Genomic DNA, 17033 nt, shown 5'->3' on the forward strand with positions numbered 1-17033 from the left:
CCACCTCGGGACGTCCGAGGTGGTGATCACAGGGTAGAGGAATTAAAGATGATACAATGGTCCAAGGTCAATGGAATGAGTGTCGGCAGCTCATGTTCCACGTTAAATGTTGCATTTCGAAGAGCAGTACAAATGTGCAACCTGAGCGACCAGAAACCAAAGTAACACAATAGCCCTAACATTTCCAAAAATTGCCTTCACAATGAAATCAGGACTCTGCATTAGTGCCCAAGTTTTTTTTGTTTTCTTTTTCTACACGCTATTTTCCTTGCACCTTTTCCCCACCGACCAAAAGAGAAGAAAAAAGAAATAAAGCACTAAACAAGTAAATGGAGGCCAAAAGCTCCAAGGTACTTTGTGCTCTCTCCTCTATCTATGACTACTCCAAAATGTACAGTTTCATCAAATGCCTAATTGTTCTCTGCAACGAATAGCTGATGATTGAGCCCCAACAGATCATCTTTCTGAAAACATGAAGTAACCCATATCAGTTATGTACATCCAAGATGTTAAAAAGTAGTTACCAGAAAATAGGATCAGAAATTCAACCAAACTGCAGCGAAACCTTTATATATTACTTACCAAGGGAATTACCATCAAAAGCTATGGTCATGTTATATAACCTCGACCCTTCGATTTCAGGTTGCAAAAGGATGTAGAAAGCTTTATAGCTTCTCTTCCTACGTTTCCAATTTGTTTGATATGTTGACTATGTGTGCCTGGGAGCCAGCTCTGATAAGGCGGTTGACCATTCAAAGTCACATTCCGTGGGTGCGACCAAGAATTGGAGAACCTGGATTAAGGTTCAACTTCACACGATCCCTCAAGAGCTGCTGGGAAACGCGATCAGCCACCAACTGCCCGTCATATGGTTTCCTTGTGTCCCCTTGGACAAATAGTCCAAATTGATTTCCCGGAAAACCATTTTCAGATGAAGCCAATTCCCGGAAAGCATGAGGGGTTTGCGAATTCATGGAAAATAGATCAGGCTTAGGGTCATGATAAGAGGCACTGACTTCCAAGGGGAGGGTATTTTGGGGCCTCGCAAAGGTTCCCATGCCTTCATGCAAGGGGGTTTGTTGCTTTAGCAGATGAAATGGAGTGGCCCCACTACCCCCAGTGAGAGGAGTAGATGAACCAGATGGGGTGCAAGGGCTGGAAATTGGAGAGGGGGAATTGTACATAACTCTGCCCATGTTTTGTGGTGATCTTGAATGCAGAAGAGGGCTCCTAGTGGGAGAAACTGGGCACGATATGTTCCTTGGCACATGAGAATGGGCATCACTGGAAATAGCAAAAAATGTGACCAACAAATCTCATCAGAAACGCCTTAGGAATTAGGACGATTACAACGACGATAGGCTGTGTTTAACCATAAAACAGCATACATATTAGGCTAAAAATAAACAGAAATGATATAGGTACCGACGGCCAGGGAGGGATTTAGTACCGATCGGCCGCGCCGGGCCGTCTCCGGCCACCGGACGGCCGATCTAAGCCGTCCAAAAATTCTAAAAAAAAAAACCGAGGGGCCCAACGCGAGAATCAACGGCATCCGAGGTGTGTAGGGAGCTTGATCTGAGCACCCCTTTTCGTGTATATATGTATATACGTGTATATACACAAAAAAGAGGTGCTCGGATCAAGCACCCTACACACTTCGGATGCTATTGATTCCCACGTAAGGCCCCTCGTTTTTTTTTTTTAGAATTTTTGGACGGCTCGGATCGGCCGTCCGGTGGCCGGAGACGGCCCGGCACGGCCGGTCGGTACGAAATCCCTCCCCGGCCGTCGGTACTCATAGCACAACGCAAAAATAAATAATCAGTCTCTGAATTTATAGAAACCTGACAAAAGTTGACCTACGTTTTTTAGCATAGTGATAGCAAAACCAGAAAAGTTTGATTGACATAAAATAATAGTCATCAACCTTGCAATAAATGAGGTAAGACAACTTATGTTGAGATAATAGCAACTAGCAAGTTATATTCCCATTGCTACATCAATAAAAAGGAACCAGCATGCACATATTGAATAACATCTAAATCAATAGAAATCAAAATGCAACAAGACATTATTAATTCAAATATATAATGCTTGCAGATAGACGGCCTCATGTGCGCGTGTATGTGAGAGATATAGAGAGTGAGAGACCTGAATCCCAAACTAGTTTTCGAACGCCTGGGGTGATGAATAGCTGTTCCTTCTGGGTCCATGCATGATACGCTTTTGGTATGTCCAATACCCTACAAACATCAATACTTCAACAAACAGTTAACCCAGGGAAAAACACAGCACAGCAGAACTTAATTGGAATTACATGAAGACACTGATCCATTGAAGTTCAACAGGACACCAGAAAACAGCTCATACATAGTAATAGAACGGCACAACGTTTAATGAGAGAAATTTTCATATATTTTTTTTCCAGCATATATTAGAAGGTGCTATATTACACTATGTCTGTCCCTACCCCAAACCAACCCAGCAACGAGTGTACCAAAATCCTCTGGAGTTGAACTCACAACCTCACTGTACCTAAGTATAGCTACACAACCGTTTTTTTTGTCTAGGCCAAAGAAATTCATTAATCTTTGAAAATGACTACAAAGATTAAACGGACCAAGGGCACGACAAAGCGTATAGTGGGCTGTCAAAAAATGGAGGTTGAAAATCTGATTTCCACGAAGTTCCCCCAATATGGAGAAATACTTCTTACCCTCTTCCTTCGTCTCAAAGTCATATATCAAAGCGTATTCTTTAAGATCTTTTTTTGAACTCGAAAAAGACGAACAGACACGATACACGATTGATACCCTCGGACTATCAACATTTAATTTCAACGCCTCAAAAATTGTGTAGCGGAGAGGGGCAACAATTTCAGCAGCCACAATACTCTCTCTCTCTCTCTCTCTCTCTCTCTCTCTCTCTCTCTCTCTCATAGTGTTCCAAAGGTTTTCCTCCTCCAGCAAGTCTCAGAAGTTGTTACTTTTGATCTGTCCTTCATCAACCATGGCCTTGTTGACAGTGAACTCTTCACCATCTACCCAAATGCTTACCAGATCCGCCTTTTCGCAAAGTTCTTCAGAATTCAGTACAGAAACATGGGGCTCATCGGGGATCCTTACGATTGGCCGCGGGAGGGACTCGTCGATGATGTAGGATTGCGGGCCATACACGTATTCCAAGGCGTCATCGAAAATTTCCAAAATCTTCTTCGATGGCGTCGATTGTCTTATAGCGAGGGAGTTGAAAGAGTAAACGGGGATCCAACAGATCAGGTAGCTCAGGTCCATGTTGTACTTCCTCTTCTTGGAGGGGATCCTTACGATCGGCCTCGGGAGGGACTCATCGATGATGTAGGATTGCGAGCCATACACGTATTCCAAGGCGTCATCGAAAATTTCCAAATCTTCTTCAATGGCGTCGATTGTCTTATAGCGAGGGAGTTGAAAGAGTAAACGGGGATCCAACAGATCAGGTAGATCAGGTCCTTCTTGTACTTCCTCTTCTTGGAATAGAAGGCACATGGCGGTTCCATCCAAAGGGTCTTCATCGGCCATCCAGTGCCAGCCAGCAGGTTCAGGTTCTCATTCCCATTCATCCTCGTCAGCGACCGGTTCCAGTTCTAAGTACAGTGCAAAAAGAGAATATCCATCCAATGGGTCTGCCTGCATCTCTTCCCAGTCCGGCCTCCAGGCACCATTTTCCAATTCTTCCACCTGAGCACAAGGAATGTGCTGAACAGGCCACACTCCGTCAGATAGAGCTTGGTTCTCCACTTCCAAGAAGGTTTTTGAATCACGCTACCCCATCTCATCTCATGCTCCCAATCCAGGGTCTCAACTGCGCAGACTATGTCTTCAGTTGGCATCTCGACGGTTGGCTTTGGTTGGGTTTCGGGGATGATGTAGAGGCTGGGGTTGAAAGCTGGCTCAATGCAAATGTGGTTGGCTTGGGGATTCGGGTGCTTGGGTAGTGGGTTGGAAACAATGTTGCGTTTTTGAGGTGGGGTAGGAATGGTTTTGTTGTCGATTAGGTCCTGGATGGCGTCGCGAAGTCGAAAGCAAGTGTTGGTGGGATGACCAACGTTTTGATGGTATGGTAAGCACAGTAAGCATTGGGATTATAGGATGCCGGGTGTTTTTGCAGAAGAGGGGTAGGAGCAACGGGTTTAAGGATGTCGCTTTCAACCAACTTCTCGAGCACCGCAGAAAGAGGTGCCAAGAACTGGGAGCAAACTAAAGACTGTGATCTGGGCTGGTTGTTTTGGGTGGCTATCTAGTTCACGGGCTCGGTTTGGGTGGTGTTTGTGGAAGTGGAAGGTAGGTTGGTGAAGTGGGTATTTCCGAACAACGTGTTGTTGTTGCCGGAGTATACTTTTTTGTTTTTGGGAACGGGGTCAGGTTTATTAAGAATGCCGAGATGAATTGCCTTTTCGACGGCCAAGCCTATGTCGAAGAACGTCTCGAAGTCAGAACATGCTTGCGCCATGACCATGTGCTTGGCCAATGTTGGTTGAAGATTCTGGATGATCATCCGGATTGGATCCTTATCCGCGGGTCTGTCTTTCATTTGGGCAACCTTTGCCCTCCATCTTTTAACAAAGTCCGCGAAGGACTCCTTGGCCTCCATCTTAGTGGATTCCAACTCGCAAGTGGTCACTTCGAGTTGGATGTTGTAATCGTAGTGCGCGATGAAAGCTGGGCAGATGACTTCCCATGATCTTTTCTTTGTTTCATCCAAGGACGTGAACCAGCACAAGGCATGGCCCACGAGGGTTTGAGAGAACATTTGGGACACGGCGTCCTTCTCCACGCCCCACATGAAGAGAGCCCCAATGTAACCGGTCAAATGTGCCTTTGGGTCACCCATCCCAACGAACTTCGCAAAGCAATGGGCCTGAACTTTTCTGGCAACTTAGCATTCGGAAACAAGCACAGCTTGTTAATGTCAAACTCGATCATGGCGATCTTCTCGTTTCTCACCACCGATTGCTCCAGCTGAGTGATCTTGGTAAGGTTAGCTGCCATCTCGGGGTTCTGAGGGTTCTCGTTTTCATGAGGCTGGTGTTCCAGATTAGGAGGGGGAAGTCGACGAGCCACCCCTGTTATCATGAGCATGAGTTGGGCAATCTGATTGTCGGTTCGCTCACCCATTTGACAGATGGAGGTTCGGATCGGTTCTAACTCATTTGGATGCTCCCCATTCAGATTTTCTGCTGGCTGTTTCATTTCTACCCACAAATCAAAGATGTTGACGGGATCTATCTGAGACTCGAGCCGAACCAATCTTTGCACGGAAATGACACGAGAGCGATAATGGAGGAAGTTCACGAAGGAGTTTGTGGACCCCACATGAATGGGATGATGCTTGCCAAGAAGGTTCTAAGGCTGGGATACTATTGGTCGACCATGGAAACAGATTGTATTGAGTAAGTGCGCAGGTGCCACAAATGCCAGACTCATGCCAATCTCATCCATGTGCCGCCCTCAGAACTGCATTCTATGGCAACACCTTGACCATTCTCGGCCTGGGGCATTGATGTTATCGGAAAGATCACTCCCACAACTTCTAATGGCCACAAATTCATCTTGGTGGCAATCGATTATTTCACTAAGAGGGTGGAAGCCGCCTCCGACAAGACGTTGACAACTGTCCAAGTGGCTCACTTCATCCAACAGAACATCATTTATCGATACGGGGTTCCCCAAGCTTTTGTGTCAGATAATGGGGTTCACTTTAAAGGGAAGGTTCTAGAGCTCTTCGAAGAATTCAAGATTCAAGTGCACCATTCAACTGTCTATCGTCCACAAACGAATGGGGTGGTAGAGCGCTCAGGAGTGCCTCCAACAGGCAGAAATTTGTTTTTGTGATCTTTTTGCTCTTGTTTTTACACTAAGATTACTCAACCTCACACCCAGTATGAAGAACTAGAGTAGGCTAAGTGACCTCCCTCAGAAGGAAGGAAAACAGCCCGTTGCTTGGAGGGTGAAAGTATTTCTACCTTCTTTTAACTAGAACCTTGCTTCTTGAATGGATTTGGAGAATGAAAACGATGGAACAATGCAAGAAATCAGAACCAGATGTAGTTCTAAGTTTCCTGTATTTTTCTTGATGTTCTTGGTATTTTTTGGAAATTTGTTTTGCAAAAGACTTTGGAAAAAGGTGAGTGATGGAAGTAATGAGCTTAGCAAAACGGGAGGCTTGGAGAGAACCGCCGTCTGCTTGGGTGAAATTCCCCAAAAGTATCTTAACACAGCTGAGCCATTACCATGATCACAACTTGGGTCATGGTAATCTTCAGAATGGAATAATGGTGTTGAAGACTAAGAAGGTGATTTTATGCAACGAAGCTTTTGAAGGACACCTGGATGCGATGATGGATGACCCAGTGGATTTGAAATTTTTGGTTGAAAAGGCAGTCAGTTACGCCAAGGTGCCAGCTGCCCTGTCGCGTTATCGAAGTTCTATGTGCTCTTTAACAAGCTGCATCGTTATAGTAACAGCTATAAAGAACTCAGGAAGTGTAGTTTTTTTTTTTTTTGCGAAATAACCCGTTCTTCATGGATGCTTTAACATGGTATCAGAGCTAGGTTTTCGGAGAAATTGTTCCCCCTTGATTGTGCCATAAGTGCACCATTGTCTGTTGTGATCCAAGTGTTATGGATCGTTTGTTTACCTCTCCACGTACGAGTCGCGGGTCGCACGTGTGGGAGAGTGTTGAAAATTGTTCCACATCAGTTAATTATCTCCTCCAAAACGTGGAGAGTCGCGGGTCGCACATGAGGGGGAGTGTTGAAAATTGTTCCACATCGGTTAATTATCTCCTCCAAAACTAGTATATGAGCCTAGGTAGCCTCTCCACTCATTGCCAATTGGTATTGAGTTGGATGCTTTAACAAGAACCAAATGAGATTAAAACACCAAAGAAATAGAGGCACCATCGTCTACACAACAGTATAGCTACACAACCGTTGGGCTAATCAAACATATGTTTATGCTGCCGCGAGTACCACTTCATCATTATGGTGGTAAAACCTCGCGCAACCTAGCATAGGAAGGCAAGATTTAGTGTGAGAGCAGGCACATTGTAGAAATAGTGCCAAAGGTAAGCAGTCACACACCATGAAGGTACATAACATTTATTGATCCATTATTGTGAAGAAGAAAAAAAGAATCTGGGCAATAATACAGTTCTTTTCCCAACAATGCAAGTTAGAGTTTGCATGAATGCAATTATTGGCATATGGCAGAAAAGCTGGAAAGAGATCAGACAATGACATGTACGCAAAAACGAAAGGCTAGTCATACCGGGTCAGCATTTAGAACCGGTCTCTCCAAAGTTGCAGCATTTTTAACAAAAGGGTGCTCCAAAAGCCGAGCCGCTGTAGGACGGTGTAACGGATTGCGCTGCAAACACTGCCTCACAAAGTCCTTGGCCTCATCCGAGAGATGCTCCGGGATTGCAGGAAGTTCTTTGCTATTTCCAATCTTAAACATGGCTGCAACCTTTTAAAGAAGCACAGGACATAGCATACAACACAAAATCATGCAGTAGTCAGCTATCGGTGACTCAACAATGCCTATGCAAAATAACAAATAACAAATCTAAGCTTTCCAGCTTTCATGTTCAGATCCACTAACCCCTTCATACTGGTTCCAAGGTGGTTTCCCTGTAGCCATCTCCAAAATCGTGCACCCAAGGCTCCATACATCCACAGCCAGATTGCAGCCATTTGCATGTTTTATAACCTGAACAAGCAATGCACAAAGGAATATTACCCAAAAACTTTGTCCAGCATAGCAAGAAAACCTATTATTGTTTGACAATGCTAACCTCAGGTGCCATCCAGTAAGGGCTTCCCTTGAATGATAATGGACAGGAATGTCCTGTAACCTGCAAATTAGTATGATTAAAGGAGACAAAGGAATACAGTTCCATCAAAGATGGCACAAAGTGTTACAATTTGTATAAACAGCAGGTATCACAAGTACCCCTCTTCCACTACATGAGAACTTTAACAGAAGCAGAAACGAATTACACAATCACCAGCTGCACATCACATGATGGTCCTAAAGTATGCAATTATTCACCCCTCACCCCCAACATACACACGCGCTTGTGTGCACGCTAACGCACAAAAGGAATCTTATTCCAAACTTCTCAATTGGCCATGCATACAGATTGGCATTCACATCACTGTTGACATACAATCTGCAAATGTCAACTTAACAAGAATTGTTGCTACCTATACAGCATATAGTCTTTGTGTTACAAACACCAACTTCAACAAGATCAGTTGCGTATACTAACCATGCCATCTACTTTTAATCGGAACAAAATAGGCTAGGAATATTACGCAAAGGTGTAAATTACAAACACACCTCTGCTACATTTCCAGTAGCATCTCCACTTAAATAAGCTTGAAACCCAAGGGTCTCCCTCCCTCCCTCGTGATAGAAAAGCAAGCTCACCCTGAAACCTGTTTCGCTTCATCTTTCATGCATACAAAATTGGTTTCTAATTTCTCCTCTGGAATTGGTTTCCAACCAAGACAGGGGGCACTCACAACCAGGTGGAATATTGTTGTGTATCCAGATTAGCTATACAAAGACAGAAGTTTTCCCATACACACCTTAACAATCGTAACTTGCAAAAATTATTCATGATGCAGGTGCACATGGGTCTTCATGAAATTAGAGCCTCAAGTTCACATCAGTCAACATATTATATTACCTTGTACAATATGCACGCTGCATGCACTCCTCGTGTTTTGAAAGATTACTAACTTTCCTCACGTTTTCTTTAAATTTCACGGTGTATTTATTTGCTTGTCCAATTTTAACTGTTAATGATAGTATGCCCAATTGACAAATAGTAAAATGGGTGAATCCTTCATCAATCCTTGGACGGGTGAAGTCCAGCTATAAACTTCCATAGTTCTCATATCCACTGAGGAGGATAAATTATGACCAATTATCAGCATATAATTTTCTAACAGCGACAGCATCCTTCATTTAGATGGAATGCTGGCGACCCAACTTATTGTTCAAACATGCATTTGCATCCGAGAGGTATAAGAAGCTGTTTTCTTTCTCTCTTTTTTGGTCAAACGGAAATATAAGAAGCTGTTTTCACTTACATGTTTTGCCATCCCAAAATCTGCCAATTTTACACGGCCAATGGGGTCAACCAGTATATTTGCTCCTTTAATGTCCCTGAAGGCAAAAGTTTGATAATTAGAGATAACTGATCTGAGATGATTGAAAAACAAATTATTGCAACTACAACATAATAAGAAGCAAACAATAACTAACACGAACTAGGAATCACCTGTGAACTGTATTTTTAGCATGCAAATACGCAAGCCCGGCCAATATTTGCTGAGTGTAGCTACGAATAGCTATTTCACCCAATGGACCGTAATCTTGAAGAAGTTTGTAGATGGAACCACCGGATACATACTCCAGGTATATATATAGTCTGTCATCTATCTGTTGAAAGAACAAATAGCCATCGACAACAGTCAATGCCCTTTAATGATTCAATAGTACTTCAAGTGAAGACATTACCACGTGACAACACTTAATGTAGCATTTTTATATAGGTATAGGAGAAGTAATCCTAAAGCATTGAGAATGTACCCATGAACACAACATACAGCATTGCCTCTATCTCGAAACTTTAGAAACGGAAAAGCCAATTACAAAACAAATATTCCTCATGATGAAAATCACAGAGACATGCAGCCTGAAAGTTTACATGTGGCCCAGAAAATTCACTACTAGTGATAATAAAATAAAGCACTTCAAGCATCATTATATATGCACAGACACGCATGTACATAAATACCCGTTTATGCATGTCAGCACAATATACTACAAAAACAGGACGGTACCCAAAAAAATCAGAAGACACGTGACACATTTTAGCAGTGAAGAGCTTCACAAATGAAATGCTAAATGGCACACCCTCACAAACAAAATTACATTAGACTATGAAAATGAAGAGCAGAACCACAACAAAGAGCACAAAAAGCGTACTGTCTCAGATCCATAATACTGCACTATATTTGGATGCCACAAGCGACTCAGTAATGCAATTTCCTGTCGAATACAAATTGCAACCATGAAGTTTTAACCTCAAGTTAAAATAATAATTTTATTCCTAAAGCTGATAATCCCAACATAGCTACCCAAAAACCTTACTTGTCCCAGCTGCTGTGCACTTTCCTTTGACTTTGGATCGTCTGAAAATAGTGTCACCTCCTTCATTGCACAAAACTCACCACTTTCACTGCAGACCAGGCAATGAAGAAAAAGTCAGAGATGCATAACTATTTGCTAAAACCAGAGGAAAGAATAGGTCATATAAGCAAGTATGCACAAATGCAGAGATCACAATAGCAAAAATCTTTACGAAACAAAGGAATGCCCTCTGACCAATAATGAGTATATCGTAAAACCCAGAAATTGTACCGCCAACTGGGAGAAAAATATGTACAATAGATATTGGACACTGGGAACAAAAAAGAAAGAGTGAAATGCACCCCTTTGAATACAAACCTGTTAAAACCAAGATACACATGTCCAAATGTGCCTCTGCCAAGCAGCCGTCCCTTCTTCCACCGCGAACCAGGGCTCATTGGAGTTTCTGCCCTGCCAGGACTTCTTGACAGTGGAGATGCCACCGCTGAATATGAAGGTGAAAAGGGGCATGAGTTAGAGATTGTTATTGGGGGAAGGGGCAACCGGTGGCTTTGTTGCTTCTTATCATCAGAGCAGTTTACTGGTGTATCTGTCACTGCCAGTCCAGCCCGCGGATGCAGAGGGGTGACAGCACCACTGTGAGTTCTGGAGCTGGGCCCAGGGCTTGTCATTCTTGGGCTAGGTATTGGCGAACACTCTGGGCTACACCTGCTGTGTGGCCAAATCACCTGTCCAGACATGTCTCCTCCAACTGAATTGTGCCCAGAATTGACACCTGAACCTGGACTAGAGCACTGTCCAGACCCAAGACAAGCTACATCTGGGTAGGGCTTTGTTGCCCAGTAACCATAGTTCATCACTAGTTCATGACCAAATCCTCTCATTGGACTTCTAGAAGGACTTGACATCGAGCTGTCTGGAGCACTACAGACAGCACCACGTACAGGAATTTGTAAATTTGGCAAGTGAGTTCTTTTCTTAGGCGAGGTACGGTGAGTCTGGTTATTCAACAACACATTGTCTAGCTTCAACATCTCCCTTGAGGCCTTTCGGTTGGGAGCAGGGTCTTGCTCCCGCTTTTCGCTTCAGAAGAGGAAGAAATTATTATGTTAGTTACAGAAGGAACAGAAAAGATAACAGAAGAAAGACGATGACAATGCTGATAAACAAGGACATCCTTAACTGAACAATGATATTCCCTACGTTCCAATGTTTTTTGTTTAATTTGGCAAACCCTGCTTATTAAGGGAACATTCATTTCGATTTACAAATTTCAACTTGACAAAAATGACCTTCATGTCGCTTTAAATGAAGAGAAAAGGGCAAAAGGGAATTCAGTTTTTATTTGACATTTAATAATGGACAAACAAGTTGGGCATCAAAAAGTCAAAAAATGAACAAACCCAAAGGGATAGGCGGAGCACTAACTAGAAAATACAACTTGACTACTAACAATAAACATGCAAACTCACCTCGAAGGGCCCTTCATAGTAGTTTTGTTCCCATTTTCATAGTCGGATGCCTGAGGGCTCAAGAGACGTGATTCAGATGGATCGTCACTATCTACGTAACCATCACTAGAAATAGAAGCTGTCGCTAAATCACCGTAGGCATCTGAAGGATCTGGCCTGTTTGGAAGATTTACAGATACAGGAATAGGAAGAAAAAATGATGGCTTGGAGCCTTTGTCAAATCCTGGTTTTGTTGAGGCATCGATTATGGAATCAGTAAGGTGCATTCCAGGAAGTGGAAGTGGTTGGGGATTAGGCCTTTCTGCAAAACTTTGACAGCGTGATACTTGTGTTGAAGGTGAAAGTGATCTCGACTGTGCATGAGACAGGAATCCCTTTTCCGAAACAGTATCACTGCAATATCTCTGAGATTTTGCAGACCTACTGCTGCACTTTTCTTCAGAATAAATCTTAAATTTCCTATGTATTGTATCCATGATAGTTTCCTTGTTTCCTTTCTTCTTTCCATCTTTGGAGGTAGATTTTCCCCACCATGGAGCCATGATTATGCAGCAAACTTATAGAAAGGACAAGCAAAATTTACTCCAAGCCTCAGATCTCAGATACAAATGACTCTATCTAAAGAACTATTTATCTATTTACATCAAGCTGGTTACTGGCTTTTGAACTTGCATGTTTAATAGCCTTCGCCACAAATTTCCAGGGTGAAAGGCAAATACTCTTTTTAAGACAGTCCAGACTGTACAAGGGTGGTTCAAAGGATGCGCACAAGAAGACCCTGCATGCAAGACTCACAATCTTAGCTTTTTACTGGGAGAAAAAGAACAGTTGGATAATACACAGGTATATTGCAGACAACTATTAAAAAATAAACTGAAGTGACAATTTAGTAACAAGAACTAGCACAATTAGACTATGCTCAAAAGAACAAACTATAGTTGGACGTTACTTGAAATATTTATACGACAATGCATGAGAAGAAACAAGTTCACTATACTGAAACAGTTCGACACATTACGATACCAAGTATGATATCTAGTAATCAATGTGGACATATAGAAACATAACAATTATGAAGGAGATTGGCAACCTAGTCTTCAAACTTCACCTATTCAATTCTTCTGTATGTTTTCTTAATTTGCATATCGGCCCCCATTTACTACTCCCCTGATTCAGATTCAAAGGTTATATAGGATCCTTCCTAACCAATACTGCCACGTGCTGTGTCGCACAAAACTATACATTCCGTATCGACAATTCTATAGCAATCTTACAAGATACAACAAAAAAATTAACTCAAGAAACACCTAACTTTACAAGAAGAGACAAAAAGATTACCAAAAGAAATGCCTGAAGCCTGCTACCTCTACGACCATACCTGATCTTAACCACCGGCACATGTTTGTATCACCAGAAATTATACATTCCACATTGATCATTCCATGTCAATTTTACAAGTTCCGACAAAAACAAAAACTTCAGAAAGCCAAATTGTCCAAGTCGCAACAAAACGGAGTAACTCCAGAAACTTTTTCCTCATACGTAACTACCAAAATAGAGCTCCACTGTCACAAACTATAACTGAAACAGATCCAACCCCTGACACCCGCCCTCCCCCCTTTAGCCAATAATGCTTCTAAGTAAACTCAAAATCAAAATCCAAGCACAATCAGTGCTTACAACAAACCCGCACTTTCAACCAATCATTCTGAAAAATCACAACATTCAAAGCAAACGTATTTGTGTTTTTTTCTTTTAGTTCGACAATCAAGGGTGTCCGGGCCAACTTACACGCACCTCACCTAATCCCCTCCCCAGTACATTCAAAGGTAGACCATCCACGCCGGGACTAGAAAACTCGCAAGAAATTACTTTCTTGTGGCTTGACCGCAAGAACCGAACAGAACCCTGATCAATTGTGTAGAGAGCAAACCCACCAACCAACCGAACTAGCCCTTGGGGTTTCGAACTTATTTGTGTTTGCATCTGGCTATCTAAATACTATATGTGTTTATTATCCTTATATCCTCAAAAAAAAAAAAAAAACAGATCCCAGACCCGGAGAAAGGTCCATCTTAAACACATTTAGCGTCAAAATTTCCCTAGAATATTAACAACCTAGTCGAAATTCACCTGAAAATGAAGCTACGTAATCAAAAAAAAAAAAACCCCTATAGTTCACTGAATTGAAGCCACAAACAACCAGATAACCCTCCAAAAACAGTACCTACAAAAACCCCAAACGTGACCAATGACTATGCACACAAACATGTACCCAAAAAACGTACTTAAAGTGTAGCTACGTTCCACAGGCGTGTTTAGGAGAAAAGCGTAACCTAAGGGGAAAAGAATAAAAACTGAAAAACTCATATATCACAACGTTTTCGAAATTCATCGGAAAATCAAGCTCCTGAGTACATAAAACAGAAATTTCAACCAAAAAAGCCCTTCCAAAGACAGAGACCAGTAGTTCTTTACTCTTGAAAAAACTCCTCTGAAACCACTGACTACATATATACACGTGTATATATAGAGAAAGAGAGACAGAAAACATGAGCTAATACATGAGAATTCATCAATTGGAGTAGTTGAAATCGAGCTTAGCACAGTGACTGAAACCCTTCAAACGACTCACCGAAGGAAATTGAGATAGGTGGTGGTGCGACAGTGTCAGTTTTGGGTAGAGAGACAAGGCGAAGCGAAACTGAAAAAGCAGACACGCACACAGGGATGGAAGATATAGAGACGGTGAAAAATTATTTTGTATGGAGAGAGAGAGAGAGAGAGAGATGAGAGAGAGAGAGAGAGAGGTTGTGAATAAAAATGTGTATGCATGTATGAATAAATTATGGGCGCCGCTATTCGCAGCCCTCTATTTACTTCCGTAGCCCACTAAATTTCGGTAAATGATTGTTAAAAATCATAAATAACATTTCGGTAAATTGCTGTTGAAAACAAGATTATATTTCGGTAACTACATGTCGAAAATATGTTCAACTTTCAGTAAACAACTGCCGAACATGCATTTTCGGTAAACATCTGTTGAAAAAAATATTATATTTCGGTAATTGGACGCTGAAAATATATCTCAATTTCGGTAACTAATTGTCGAATATAATTGAAAATTTTTAACGGGCTATGGGAGTAAATAGAGGGCTGCGAATAGCAGCGCCCTAAATTATTGGATTTGGGAGTATTTTAAGGGAAATGATTTTGTGCTCTTTTTTTACGCCACTTGTAAGTATGTTTTTACATCTTTTTTTGTTAACTCAATTCTCCTATAAGTGTATTTTTGATGCGGGAAATGATTTTGTCACTTCTTTTTTTGTTAATGTTACTCATCTGCAAGTGTATTTTTGCACCATTTTTTGTTAACTTCACTCTCCTGGGGAGTGACGTTAACAAAAAAATTATTAGCAAAATCAGGAGTCTATTTTAATGTTTCAGCTTTTGTGATTCATTTTGTTGTCAAATACAATTAAATGTCTGTAATGAACTCTCATGTGCTATCTCCGGCCCTTTTTTCATCGTATCCTCCTGGGATGAAGCCTACACACTTGTTTTGGGTTCGGGCGCATGACGATGCGGCAGGACACTTAATAGTTAATAATCTCTCCATTTTGTTGTGAATTTCTTTCATTTTCATTCAGTATTTTTATAGATTTGTCGGAATTTCAAAAGTAAAAGTTGCATCATGCATATCAATTTTTATGAATTAAATATTAAAAATAACTTAAGATAAGATGAAAAGTGTGACATGTGACTTATTTTTATATTTAATTTATGTCTTTTTTGTTTAGTCACCTGGTGTGCCATGCCGTGTTTAGACCATTGCTATCATGTCATATCATGCCTTGATTAGACGAGAGACGTGGACATGTACATCATATCATTCTTCTTGTCCATTGACATGTCATGTCATACCTACCTCGATAACTAACACATATTATGTCAAACCATTATTTTAATGTGCTTCTTTGTCCAAAAACAAACACAAGTCATATCATGTCTTGCTTAGCCCAGCATGACATGACATGACATGACTTGTCGGGCTTTATTTTATGTTGAACTCTTTTAAATTTCATTCAGTCTTTTTACTCTTTCGATATTTATGTTTAAAAAATAAATTAAATAAAATAGAATTAAGATTTTAAAATTTAAAATATATATAATCTATCTTAGAATAATAGATATGCTGATAGATAACCTCACATGCTCGCCAATTGTTTGGGTTTCATTAATACACAATATGTCATGAATCTATCGCACTTATATCCTGGCCGAATCTTAGATCTTTTTCTTTTGGTGTTCGGCACCAAATCTTAGATCTTATCAAATGATCTGAGCAGTTAAAAAGTAAGTTTAGTCCACAAGTTATGCATGTATAGTCTCTCATGTAACGCAAAATGAGAGTTATCAAGGTCAGATTGTCACAATCCGTTTATTCATGTAAGTAGGTCTCGATGTGTTTAACATTCATGCCTGAAATCAAGTTAATCGGAGATCGACAAAAACTTAGTCTGAGCATATTTGTCTGAAGAGAAATACAATGGTTCATGTCTGATTATCTTTCGACAAAATAGATTCGTTCAAATGGATATCGATGTCCAATGAATTTAATTTTTTGCATGGACGTTACACAAATCAAGACTCACAAAAATGAATTATTCGGATCCTCAAATGACTCGTGATCGGTCCCGTTTTGCTTCACGTAAGAGATTATCGCATGAGAGGATCTTGATTCACGAGACATTGCGAAAACTTTAAACCTATACCATATTCTTCTGTTTAGCTTTTTTTGACCAAAAATGCTAAAGGCACATCAGTTGTATCACATTTTAGCCACATCCCTCTTACATACAGGTGGGTCACACTAGAATGGACCCCACCTATATATAAAAAGGTGTAGCTGAGGTATGACACAACTGATGTGTCCCTAACTTTTGACCGACGGTAAATTGATTTCGTGGATGAGTAAAAAGTACATTTTGTGGCACAAGGTTAAAAAAATAACGTACGGTGATGTATGATTATGACGTACCACTGATGCAGTAATCTATACGTTATGAAACTTATGATGTCAATTAGGAAAAATTATCTGGTGGTCCTAGGATATCGTCACGTGATGTCTCAGCACTCTTTTATTCACTACAAACTTATGTGGACTCAATACTAATGTGTTACTCCCTCCGTCTCAATTTGTTTGTCCAATTTTAATATACGTGTCCTTCAAAAAATTATTTATATCTCACAACTATAATGTTTTACTATAAAATTTCGAAAACATCGTATTATAGACATAATCTAGATATATCAAACAATATCCATATTGCATATACAAAATATTAT

At 41.0% G+C, this 17033-nt stretch overlaps 1 protein-coding gene across 3 annotated transcripts; it reads right to left on the reverse strand.

Moving 5' to 3' along the window:
• Positions 1-157: 157 nt before the first annotated feature.
• On the reverse strand, positions 158-14479 carry LOC131316616 (mitogen-activated protein kinase kinase kinase YODA-like). 3 transcript variants are annotated; one of them, XR_009197200.1, is made up of 13 exons: positions 14320-14479; positions 11685-12462; positions 10570-11295; positions 10213-10300; positions 10048-10110; positions 9338-9498; positions 9147-9222; positions 7841-7900; positions 7648-7755; positions 7315-7512; positions 2155-2246; positions 583-1284; positions 158-464 (listed from the first exon to the last, which is right to left on the reverse strand). XR_009197200.1 is itself a non-coding variant. In XM_058346049.1 (12 exons), the coding sequence occupies exons 2-12, from the start codon at positions 12224-12226 to the stop codon at positions 759-761; spliced, it is 2640 nt and encodes an 879-aa protein (XP_058202032.1). In that variant the 5' UTR covers positions 12227-12462; positions 14320-14479; the 3' UTR covers positions 158-758. The 3 variants fall into 3 exon arrangements, 2 of the variants coding, with proteins under 2 accessions (XP_058202032.1, XP_058202034.1); XM_058346049.1 differs by having other exon boundaries at positions 158-1284; XM_058346051.1 differs by lacking the exon at positions 14320-14479 and adding an exon at positions 13023-14186 and having other exon boundaries at positions 158-1284.
• Between the last annotated feature and the right edge of the window lie 2554 nt (positions 14480-17033).

This window comes from Rhododendron vialii, chromosome 2a (assembly GCF_030253575.1).
Source record: "Rhododendron vialii isolate Sample 1 chromosome 2a, ASM3025357v1".
Taxonomy (NCBI): Eukaryota; Viridiplantae; Streptophyta; class Magnoliopsida; order Ericales; family Ericaceae; genus Rhododendron; species Rhododendron vialii.